At 43.6% G+C, this 12,461-nt stretch overlaps 1 protein-coding gene across 1 annotated transcript; it reads left to right on the top strand.

Annotated features, from left to right (window-relative positions):
* Positions 1 to 8,614: 8,614 nt before the first annotated feature.
* LOC135171702 (uncharacterized) lies at positions 8,615 to 9,490 on the top strand. Its single transcript, XM_064138315.1, has 2 exons — positions 8,615 to 9,162; positions 9,243 to 9,490. The coding sequence occupies exons 1-2, from the start codon at positions 8,652 to 8,654 to the stop codon at positions 9,473 to 9,475; spliced, it is 744 nt and encodes a 247-aa protein (XP_063994385.1). The 5' UTR covers positions 8,615 to 8,651; the 3' UTR covers positions 9,476 to 9,490.
* Positions 9,491 to 12,461: the final 2,971 nt, after the last annotated feature.

Raw genomic sequence — 12,461 nt, 5'->3', positions numbered from 1 at the left:
CGCCCGGATTGAGACGCGGAACCGTTTTTCGCCCATATCGTTGGAAATATCATAGCTAGGACAATTGGGCTGGCGCCATTGGATTCGTGAGACGATTTCCGATTTTTCTAGGGGTCCAGGAATTTTCTAAAGTCAATTTTTTCGTTTTTCGCGTTTATCTCGGCTCCTGGGCCTCCTAGAGCCAAACTGGCCCGGATTTGGGATCGCACCGTTTTTCGCCCATATCTTTGGAAATATCATAGCTAAGACAATTTGGCCGGCCCCATTGGATTCGTGAGACGATTTCCGATTTTTCTGGGGGTCCGGGAATTTTCTAAAGTCGATTTTTTCGTTTTTCGCGTTTTTCTCGGCTCCTGGGCCGCCTAGAGCCAAACGGGCCCGGATTTGGGATCACACCGTTTTTCGCCCATATCTTTGAGAATATCATAGCTAGGACAATTTGGCTGGCGCCATTGGATTCGTGAGACGATTTCCGATTTTTCTAGGGGTCCGGGAATTTTCTAAAGTAGATTTTTTCGTTTTTCGCGTTTTTCTTCTTCTCCTGGGCCTCCTAGAGCAAAACGCCCCCGGATTTAGACTCGGAACCGTTTTTCACCCATATCGTTGGAAATATCATAGCTAGGACAATTGGGCTGGCGCCATTGGATTCGTGAGACGATTTCCGATTTTTCTAGGGGTCCGGGAATTTTCTAAAGTAGATTTTTTCGTTTTTCCCATTTTTCTCGGCTCCTGGGCCTCCTAGAGCAAAACGCACGCGGATTTAGACTCAGACCGTTTTTCGCCCATATCATTGGAAATATCATAGCTAGGACAAATTGGCTGACGCCATTGGATTCGTGAGAAGATTTCCGATTTTTCTAGGGGTCCAGGAATTTTCTAAAGTCAATTTTTTCGTTTTTCGCGTTTATCTCGGCTCCTGGGCCTCCTAGAGCCAAACGGGCCCGGATTTGGGATCACACCGTTTTTCGCCCATATCTTTGATAATATCATAGCTAGGACAATTTGACTGGCGCCATTGGATTCGTGAGACAATTTCCGATTTTTCGAGGGGTCCGGGAATTTTCTAAAGTCGATTTTTTCGTTTTTCGCGTTTTTCTCGACTCCTGGGCCTCCTAGAGCAAAACGCGCCCGGATTGAGACTCAGACCGTTTTTCACCCATATCTTTGAGAATATCATAGCTAGGACAATTTGGCTGGCGCCACTGGATTCGTGAGACGATTTCCGATTTTTCTAAGGGTCCGGGAATTTTCTAAAGTAGATTTTTTCGTTTTTCGCGTTTTTCTCGGCTCCTGGGCCTCCTAGAGCAAATCGCGCCCGGATTTAGACTCAGATCGTTTTTCGCCCATATCTTTGGAAATATCATAGCTAGGACAATTTGGCTGGCGCCATTGGATTCGTGAGACGATTTCCTATTTTTCTAGGGGTCTGGGAATTTTCTAAAGTAGATTTTTTCGTTTTTCGCGTTTTTCTCGGCTCCTGGGCCTCCTACAGCACAACGGGCCCGGATTTGGGATCACACCGTTTTTCGCCCATATCTTTGAGAATATCATAGCTAGGACAATTTGGCTGGCGCCATTGGAGTCGTGAGACGATTTCCGATTTTTCTAGGGGTCCGGGAATTGTCCACAGACTATTTTTTAGTTTTTCGCGTTTTTCTCGGCTCCTGGGCCTCCTAGAGCCAAACGGGCCCGGATTTGGGATCACACCGTTTTTCGCCCATATCTTTGAGAATATCATACCTAGGACAATTTGACTGGCGCCATTGGAGTCGTGAGACGATTTCCGATTTTTCTAGGGGTCCGGGAATTGTCCACAGACTATTTTTTAGTTTTTCGCGTTTTTCTCGGCTCCTGGGCCTCCTAGAGCAAAACGCGCCCGGATTGAGACTCAGACCGTTTTTCGCCCATATCTTTGGAAATATCATAGCTAGGACAATTTGGCTGGCGCCATTGGATTCGTGAGACGATTTCCGATTTTTCTAGGGGTCCGGGAATTTTCTAAAGTCGATTTTTTCGTTTTACGCGTTTTTCTCGGCTCTTGGGCCTCTTAGAGCAAAACGGGCCGTGATTTGGGATCACACCGTTTTTGGCCCATATCTTTGGAAATATCATAGCTAAGACAATTTGGCCGGCCCCATTGGATTCGTGAGACGATTTCCGATTTTTCTGGGGGTCCGGGAATTTTCTAAAGTCGATTTTTTCGTTTTTCGCGTTTTTCTCGGCTCCTGGGCCGCCTAGAGCCAAACGGGCCCGGATTTGGGATCACACCGTTTTTCGCCCATATCTTTGAGAATATCATAGCTAGGACAATTTGGCTGGCGCCATTGGATTCGTGAGACGATTTCCGATTTTTCTAGGGGTCCGGGAATTTTCTAAAGTAGATTTTTTCGTTTTTCGCGTTTTTCTTCTTCTCCTGGGCCTCCTAGAGCAAAACGCCCCCGGATTTAGACTCGGAACCGTTTTTCACCCATATCGTTGGAAATATCATAGCTAGGACAATTGGGCTGGCGCCATTGGATTCGTGAGACGATTTCCGATTTTTCTAGGGGTCCGGGAATTTTCTAAAGTAGATTTTTTCGTTTTTCGCATTTTTCTCGGCTCCTGGGCCTCCTAGAGCAAAACGCACGCGGATTTAGACTCAGACCGTTTTTCGCCCATATCATTGGAAATATCATAGCTAGGACAAATTGGCTGACGCCATTGGATTCGTGAGAAGATTTCCGATTTTTCTAGGGGTCCAGGAATTTTCTAAAGTCAATTTTTTCGTTTTTCGCGTTTATCTCGGCTCCTGGGCCTCCTAGAGCCAAACGGGCCCGGATTTGGGATCACACCGTTTTTCGCCCATATCTTTGATAATATCATAGCTAGGACAATTTGACTGGCGCCATTGGATTCGTGAGACAATTTCCGATTTTTCGAGGGGTCCGGGAATTTTCTAAAGTCGATTTTTTCGTTTTTCGCGTTTTTCTCGACTCCTGGGCCTCCTAGAGCAAAACGCGCCCGGATTGAGACTCAGACCGTTTTTCGCCCATATCGTTGGAAATATCATAGCTAGGACAATTGGGCTGGCGCCATTGGATTCGTGAGACGATTTCCGATTTTTCTAGGGGTCCGGGAATTTTCTAAAGTAGATTTTTTCGTTTTTCGCATTTTTCTCGGCTCCTGGGCCTCCTAGAGCAAAACGCACGCGGATTTAGACTCAGACCGTTTTTCGCCCATATCATTGGAAATATCATAGCTAGGACAATTTGGCTAGCGCCATTGGATTCGTGAGACGATTTCCGATCTTTCTAGGGGTCCAGGAAATTTCTAAAGTCAATTTTTTCGTTTTTCGCGTTTATCTCGGCTCCTGGGCCTCCTGGAGCCAAACGGGCCCGGATTTGGGATCACACCGTTTGTCGCCCATATCTTTGAGAATAGCATAGCTAGGACAATTTGGCCGGCCCCATTGGATTCGTGAGACGATTTCCGATTTTTCTAGGCGTCCGGGAATTGTCCACAGACTATTGTTTCGTTTTTCGCGTTTATCTCGGCTCTTAGGCCTCCTAGAGCCAAACGGGCCCGGATTGGGACTCAGATCGTTTTTCGTCCATATCTTTGGAAATATCATAGCTAGGACAATTTGGCTAGCGCCATTGGATTCGTGAGACGATTTCCGATCTTTCTAGGGGTCCAGGAAATTTCTAAAGTCAATTTTTTCGTTTTTCGCGTTTATCTCGGCTCCTGGGCCTCCTGGAGCCAAACGGGCCCGGATTTGGGATCACACCGTTTGTCGCCCATATCTTTGAGAATAGCATAGCTAGGACAATTTGGCCGGCCCCATTGGATTCGTGAGACGATTTCCGATTTTTCTAGGCGTCCGGGAATTGTCCACAGACTATTGTTTCGTTTTTCGCGTTTATCTCGGCTCTTGGGCCTCCTAGAGCCAAACCGGCCCGGATTGTGACTCAGATCGTTTTTCGTCCATATCTTTGGAAATATCATAGCTAGGACAATTTGGCTGGCGCCATTGGATTCGTGAGACGATTTCCGATTTTTCTAGGGGTCCGGGAATTGTCCACAGACTATTTTTTAGTTTTTCGCGTTTATCTCGGCTCCTGGGCCTCCTAGAGCCAAACGGGCCCGGATTTGGGATCACACCGTTTTTCGCCCATATCTTTGAGAATATCATAGCTAGGACAATTTGGCTGGCGCCATTGGATTCGTGAGACGATTTCCGATTTTTCTAGGGGTCCGGGAATTGTCCACAGACTATTTTTTAGTTTTTCGCGTTTTTCTCGGCTCCTGGGCCTCGTACAGCAAAACGGGCCCTGATTTGGGATCACACCGTTTTTGGCCCATATCTTTGGAAATATCATAGCTAAGACAATTTGGCCGGCCCCATTGGATTCGTGAGACGATTTCCGATTTTTCTAGGGGTCCGGGAATTGTCCACAGACTATTTTTTAGTTTTTCGCGTTTATCTCGGCTCCTGGGCCTCCTAGAGCCAAACGGGCCCGGATTTGGGATCACACCGTTTTTCGCCCATATCTTTGAGAATATCATAGCTAGGACAATTTGGCTGGCGCCATTGGATTCGTGAGACGATTTCCGATTTTTCGAGGGGTCCGGGAATTTTCTAAAGTCGATTTTTTCGTTTTTCGCGTTTTTCTCGGCTCCTGGGCCTCCTAGAGCAAAACGCGCCCGGATTGAGACGCGGAACCGTTTTTCGCCCATATCGTTGGAAATATCATAGCTAGGACAATTGGGCTGGCGCCATTGGATTCGTGAGACGATTTCCGATTTTTCTAGGGGTCCAGGAATTTTCTAAAGTCAATTTTTTCGTTTTTCGCGTTTATCTCGGCTCCTGGGCCTCCTAGAGCCAAACTGGCCCGGATTTGGGATCACACCGTTTTTCGCCCATATCTTTGAGAATATCATAGCTAGGACAATTTGGCTGGCGCCATTGGATTCGTGAGACGATTGCCGATTTTCCAGGGCTCCGGGAATTGTCCACAGACTATTTTTTAGTTTTTCACGTTTATCTCGGCTCCTGGGCCTCCTAGAGCCAAACGGGCCCGGATTTGGGATCACACCGTTTTTCGCCCATATCTTTGATAATATCATAGTTAGGACAATTTGACTGGCGCCATTGGATTCGTGAGACGATTTCCGATTTTTCGAGGGGTCCGGGAATTTTCTAAAGTCGATTTTTTCGTTTTTCGCTTTTTTCTCGGCTCCTGGGCCTCCTAGAGCAAAACGCGCCCGGATTGAGACTCAGACCGTTTTTCGCCCATATCGTTGGAAATATCATAGCTAGGACAATTGGGCTGGCGCCATTGGATTCGTGAGACGATTTCCGATTTTTCTAGGGGTCCGGGAATTTTCTAAAGTAGATTTTTTCGTTTTACGCGTTTTTCTCGGCTCTTGGGCCTCCTAGAGCAAAACGGGCCGTGATTTGGGATCACACCGTTTTTGGCCCATATCTTTGGAAATATCATAGCTAAGACAATTTGACTGGCGCCATTAGATTCGTGAGACGATTTCCGATTTTTCGAGGGGTCCGGGAATTTTCTAAAGTAGATTTTTTCGTTTTTCCTGTTTATCTCGGCTCCTGGGCCTCCTAGAGCCAAGCTGGCCCGGATTTGGGATCGCACCGTTTTTCGCCCATATCTTTGAGAATATCATAGCTAGGACAATTTGGCTGGCGCCATTGGATTCGTGAGACGATTTCCGATCTTTCTAGGGGTCCAGGAATTGTCCACAGACTATTTTTTAGTTTTTCGCAGTAGTAAGTAGGCACGATTGGCGAATTTTCTTCCAGGAATCGCCCCCCTTCCCCCTTTTCCCAGACGTGTCCGAACACGTTTTCCCCATTGTCCTTTGAGGAGGACGTCGCCGCTCTAGGGCCCCCTGGGGTGAGGGTCCCCAAAAGAATGTCTTTGTTCGACAGGAAGTGGGTGGTGGGTGGGTGGCAAGGAATGCGGGCAGGTCCCAAAACGCCTGAAAGCATTCCATTGTTATGCAATGGAATGTCGTTCACGTGTTAAGGGAAACTGGCCCATTATTTTTTTTTTAGATGGAGGATTGCGCAATGCCCTGGCATGAATGGCGCAGTAAATGAATGCTTTTTTTTTTTACAGGTTTTTTAGGCTAATAAATTTTCAAGGCTATGGAAGACCGTTGGAAAAGTTCTCAACGATGTCTCCTTTTTTTTTTGACTATGTTTTTCTCTTTCTTTTTATTGCATGTTGTTTCCTTTTAAAAGGTTTTTTTTTTATTTAAAGTTCAAAAATGTTTTTTGCCTTCCGTCTTTTTTATACCTGAAAAGATGTTGAGGGTTTTTGTAATAAATAAGTCAACACAGGGATTATATTTGATCTTTTTTTTATATTTCATAATAATAATAGGATACATTTGACAAATCTTTGTCTAGATTAAATCATTTACATAAAATCATATGTGTATGGTTTTTTCAATATGAGGGCATTCTGTAAGCCCCTCCCGCGAATTTATCCAAATAATTGTAACAATTATGGAATAATTCTCCAAATAATTGATACAAATAACCAAGATTTTCGTGGGGTATTGTACGTCGAAGATCATCGCGAGCCATGAGATAAATTTCCTCGAAATTTACGCGTATGCGATGATGAAGATCCTCCGTGGCAGGCATTCTATTATAATCCATATAATTCATAGCAATTCCTTTAATTGATTGTACAAGCGATTCCTTATATTCCTTGAGAGGCAATGTCTCCAAGAAATCCAGCCACTGATTAATCCATGCAGCCTTGTTTTTCAATGTAATGATGCTCTGTCCCATCATCATTATGGGAGTCTGATTTGCATCATCATTGCGAACAAAGGTCACGCAGGGATTTTCAAAACTGCGGTGGAATTTCACGTTTATGGCCCCAAATTCCTTTGCAGGTAGATTGTGGTTGATCTTTGGGTGGAACTTCTCAGGGTCAAAGTAATCGGTTACAGCATCCAAATCGTTGAAAAAAAGGTTCCATTCTTCTCGTGTCATTGACAATATGGCGCGTTTCGGGCGTACGCCCATAAATTGCACAACCGGGACGAATTGACCGAAACACGTAACTTTTAAGCCGACACGAATTTGTTTTGTCTCTGATCTATTCAAAGATATAACTTGAGACAAGACCACATGCTGTTCAGCATCACTGAATCCCTTTTGTTTGTTGCTCTCCATGTTGAAAAAATGAATGGATGAAATCAGGACGACTGAATCAAATCCACCGCGAGCACCCGCGTTTTATAGCGCTACGTATGAGAGTGGAGGGGACAGAATCCCCCACTATACGCATGACAGACCTATAACCGTCACACATTATCCCCCACCGCAGGGAGTTCTGCGGCGGCGGCGTCACACATGCGCCCCACTTTCGCGGTTTTTGTATGTTGCGCGGCACCCCCCACTCTTACCATGGAACCTTCCTATACCGATTTTTTTTGTTAAATCGAGTGACGCGTTTGTTGTCATTCGTTAAAAGGCATTGCAATAGTAAAAATGTCTAAAAACTTTGAAAGTTACGATTTAGAGTCCCTTAAAAAATATCTCGCGGGTCGCGAATCGTATGAGGGACGACAAAAGCCTCAATTTCGCCAGAAAAGAGTACGCGTATGTGTTGATAAATATACCGATGATGATTACCTAGACAGTGATGACATGTGCATTCCAGCAAAAGCGCGGAAAATCGCGATAGGGTCAGGATTGGAATGCGAAGTGGAAGATTTCCTTGTTGATCCTTCTTGTGTATGCAAATATAAATTTCTCGGTGAAATATGGAATAAAATCCATATCAGATATCGCAGGGATAAATTACACTCTCAAGATGAGGGCATAGACATGTGTACGACTTTTAAAGTATGTTACAATGAAGAACCTGCAGAATCTAATAAAGAAATCGAATCGAATTTTCAAATGAGATATAATCCTCCATCACTGAGAAGCATTGCAATCGCGAATTTATTAAATGAAAGGAAATATGCGAAAAATGCAAAAACTTTGGCTGTGGTTACTAAAGCAATTGTGCATAATAGTGATGTATTATTATATAAAATGTCGAAGTAAAATGGTTTTTTCGACTGCATAGAACACTATTATCTCCCTGCGGGGGAGGAGACATTGGTCTACAAGAAAGGAAATGGGCCAATCATTGACCTTTCCTTTCAATAGCCAACAAATGCAAAACAAGTGGGGGGGGCTAAAAAAAGGAAAACTCGAGCATCCGCCCCCATCAGGTATGCAAAGGACCCCCCACCAAGGGCAAATCTTCAAAAAAGTGTGGAAAACTTAGCCCCTCCTCCTCTAAACTAGGGATGCATCAAGGACCCCAGTGAGATCATTTTACTGCATTTACGTTTTTTACGTCAAAATGACATCAAGTCAAATGAACTCATCTCCAAAATCCAGTTATCAATCAGGTTATCAGCCTGGAACTTTTAAACCTAAAAAATCTAAATATGGTGGAAACAAGGCCAATCAAAACGGAATTAAGATAATTAGTGATCGTGTAGTGCAATATAACAGTGATGAGAAAAGATCAATTGAAAAAATAGTGAAAAAAGTGAAACTCCAACGACGTGAAATTTTCAAGACAGCCCCTGTCATAAATATTGACTTTGACCTCCAAACGGTTGAAAAGATGAAGAAAAAAAACTCAACCAGACGATTGGGCCATAAATCAGCCGGTAGCACTCAAAGTGGCTCTAAAATCCTGAAAGTCAATAATAAAAAAACAAGTGAAATCATGCAAGTGAGTACAGAAGAAAAAAAGTTATGGATTAATATGTTAGAAAAAGATCTTGATTTATTCAATCAAGTGAACTACATTGATAAGAAAAAGGATCTGAAAAAAATACAGGCTCGCGAAAAACGTTTAAAACTCGCGGAAAAAAAGAAGGCCGACTTTATCGCTCGCGAAAAACGTCGCGAACTAGCTAAGGAAAAACAAAGACAATTTAGAGCTCGCGAATCAGAAAAAAATCGATCCAAGGACAACACATCGAAGGATATCATCCCTGAGCCCATGATGGAATTGGATTCATCGATCGAGATCATTCCCAGCACTCCATCAGTCATCAATTTAATCCTGGAACGCGAGGGTGAAGATGCTCAGCTTGGACCATTGAATTTCGCGACCTCAACCCCGAAAAGTAAATATTCAATCAATCAATCATATGAATTTTGAGATTAGATTGATTTAAGCTAATCTTGTATTTTTTTTTCATTTCAGAACCGCGAAAAACTATCGAGGAAATCGAGGCCGTTCTAGTCGCGTTGGGCGCGAATCTAGAACAAAGGAATCGCGAGGACGATTACGAAGGGCGATGGGCTCCAACGCAGCGCCAAAAAGAGCTTGATCAAATTGCGATGCAATTGGATCAAAGCGGGGATGATGATGATGAAGGATTGGTCATCCAGAGTCTTGATTTCACCCCGTTATCACCCAGTAACCGTTCGGCTTAAAAATTTATTAAACATTTTTGTATTTTTATGGATAGCTGAAATAAAAGTCATACATTTTATTGCATTAGCTGTGAGTCTTGACTTTTTTTTTTTATTGCTAGGCAAGACCCAATATTCCCCTCTCCTGTCCCCAGCCCTTTTTTTTTCTCGTAGAAGCTAGGAGAAATTTCTCTCGCTTCTTCTTCGTCGGCGTCCTGTAGGCTTTCGTTTATTGTCTCTTTCCTTCTCGTTGTTTAGAGGGTTTAGAGAACAATTTTGACTTTTTCCTCGTCTTTCCCGCATATATCCTTACCCTCATCTCCCTCTAACTTACGGTTTAGAGGGTTGAGGGCGAAATAGTGGGGCAAAAGTTATATAAACCGTGAGGTCCCACTATTCGTCCTCTTTCACCATCACCATCCCCGACGACGACTAGTGCCTCGTCAAGTTTTAGTGTTTTTGGTGTTTTTCGTTTTTATTTAAAAAAAAAAAATGGTTGTTGTAACCTGTGCAGGAGCGTGCCAGGAACACTTTGGTTTGGCGGTAAGTTTTTTACCTATTTTTTTTTTTTGCATGTGTTTCGCGGTATTTAATTCTCAGTTTTTCGCGGCCGCGACTTGATTTTGGGGTTTTTGATATTTCACGTCCACGTGTTCTTGTTGTTTCTATATCGCGTATTTTTATATTGTTTAAATGTCGACCCGTCGTGGGTATACGTTTTAAAATTTCACATCCGCGTATTTTTTTTCATTTCAATTTTTGTTGTTTCAGCTTTTAATTTTTCGTTTGTTTTAGTTTTTTTAGTTTTTTAAATTTAGTTTTTCGGTTTTTCGTGCGTTTTTGGTTGTTGTTTTCGTTTTTGATTGTTTTTCGATTGTTTTAGTTTTCAGTTTTTAAATTCATTTTGGTTGTTTTAGTTTTTTAAATTCATTTTGTTGTTTTTATTTCTAATTCATTGTTTTTTATTTTACAGATGCAGGCAACCAGGAGGGAGAGGGCCTACCTGCGGGCGGCCAACGAGTGGCTGCGGTGGGAGGATGAGGAGGGTGAAACCCTGGAAGGCGAAAATATTTTCGCCATCCAGGATCTCCATCATCGAGCCGCCAAATGGTTGGCGGATTCGGAGGACGAGGAATATCTGGTGAGTTGGGTCTCTCTGTCTCTCTCTCTCTCTCTCTCTCTCTCTCTCTCTCTCTCTCTCTCTCTCTCTCTCTCTATCCCCTCTAACCCCTTCCTGTCATTCCTCTCCTAAAATACCCCCTTTCTTCCTCATTTTCCTATAACCATAGATATATACAGGGTGTCCCAGAATTGCACGTCCAAACTTTAAACTTAAGTTGGGGGTGAAATTCTGGATCGACAAGTCCTGAGCGACTTTTTGATCAGATGCACCCTCTTCAAGTTATTGAGGGTTGAAGTTGGACGAATCAGGGGCGTGGAATACCCAGTCGCACGTCGGTGAGAAAAACATGCGAGTGTAGTGGTGTCCCCACCATACCGTACTACTCCCTTGCGGCGGCAGAAAGAGATGACTGGAGGCGGCGGGTAAGAGGAAGGGGGAGGGAAATAAAAAAAATGAACACCCGCCCGCTACATAATAGTAGATTATGACATGAGGACGATAGGTGGAGGATTGTGAAGTTTGCAGCACGAGGCGTGACAAGTCGCAGTCGAGGCGAGCCGGAGGCTTCGCCCCCCCCCCAGCGAAAAACAGAAATAGACTTAATTAAAAAAAAATTATTCTTTAGAAAAATACATAAACAATATCAAGTAAAGAAAACGAATCTTAACGTTTTGCTTAGGTTCTATTGTCCATGGTTGTGTTCATCGAAAGAAGGAATCATACGATTGCAAAATTTATTCACCAAAAAACATTTTATAATTTGTATCAATTTGATTTTATAAAATTTTATAATATTAAAGCATTATTAATCTTTTAGTATTTCGATTTTTTTTATTTCCCTCCCCTTCCTCTTACCCTCCGCCACCAGTCATCTCTTTCTGCCGCCGCAGGGGAGTAGTACGGTATGGTGGGGACACCACTACACTCGCATGTTTTTCTCACCGACTTGCGACTGGGTATTCCACGCCCCTGATTCGTCCAACTTCAACCCTCAATAACTTGAAGAGGGTGCATCTGATCAAAAAGTCGCTCAGGACTTTTCGATCCAGAATTTCACCCCCAACTTAAGTTTAAAGTTTGGACGTGCAATTCTGGGACACCCTGTATATATATATATATATATATATATATATATATATTGTGACCTTTTCCCTAATTTATTATTATTATTTATTAATAGAATTACAATGTTTTGTTTAGATCAAAATATAGAAAATAATGCCTGTTTCTTGGAAATTCTCAGGGGTGGGGGGCAGGCAGGTCACTTGTCGGACCACTTTTTATATTATACAAGAAAAAAGGGGGTGGCTCTACTTTGAAACAAAAGGGGAAGAATTGAGGGATCCAATATAAATTAAACAATAATAATAATGATCTTATTAATCAAAAGAAAGAAAACAATGTTCATTACCACCGTTGGAGGGGTTCCGGGAAACGTAAATGTGGGAGATGATGCCGCTGGGTGATGAGGGGAAAAGAAAGGGTACTCACTCGGGTGATGCCAATTTCCCTTATTTCTGGGGGTTCTGTCCTCCTTATTTGGGGTCCTCCGGGTCTTTAGCCTCTTCCTGGGTGAATCCTGGTCCAGTAGGAGCCTCTCTTCCAGCTCTGAAGTCCTGGGCCAGTTCACTAATTCTCCGCGATTTATAATATTGAAGAACGGGGCGCACTGTATCACTTGATTGACAGCTGAACGACGAGTGACGAGTTATTGTCCACTTGAGGAACTCCCCGAAGTATTCGGGGGTCCTCGGCCCAATTTCGTCCGTTTCCGGGGTGAGTTCTTCACCTTCCCCTGATCCACCGATCGATGCTTGTGGGCATCTTCGGGGGCTGAGGGGTGGCGGGGTGACGCACTACGCAACGTGCGTGTGCGCCCATTGT

The sequence above is a fragment of the Diachasmimorpha longicaudata genome, unplaced genomic scaffold (assembly GCF_034640455.1).
Source record: "Diachasmimorpha longicaudata isolate KC_UGA_2023 unplaced genomic scaffold, iyDiaLong2 ctg00000087.1, whole genome shotgun sequence".
Taxonomy (NCBI): Eukaryota; Metazoa; Arthropoda; class Insecta; order Hymenoptera; family Braconidae; genus Diachasmimorpha; species Diachasmimorpha longicaudata.
This window is presented reverse-complemented; position numbering and strand designations above follow the sequence as displayed.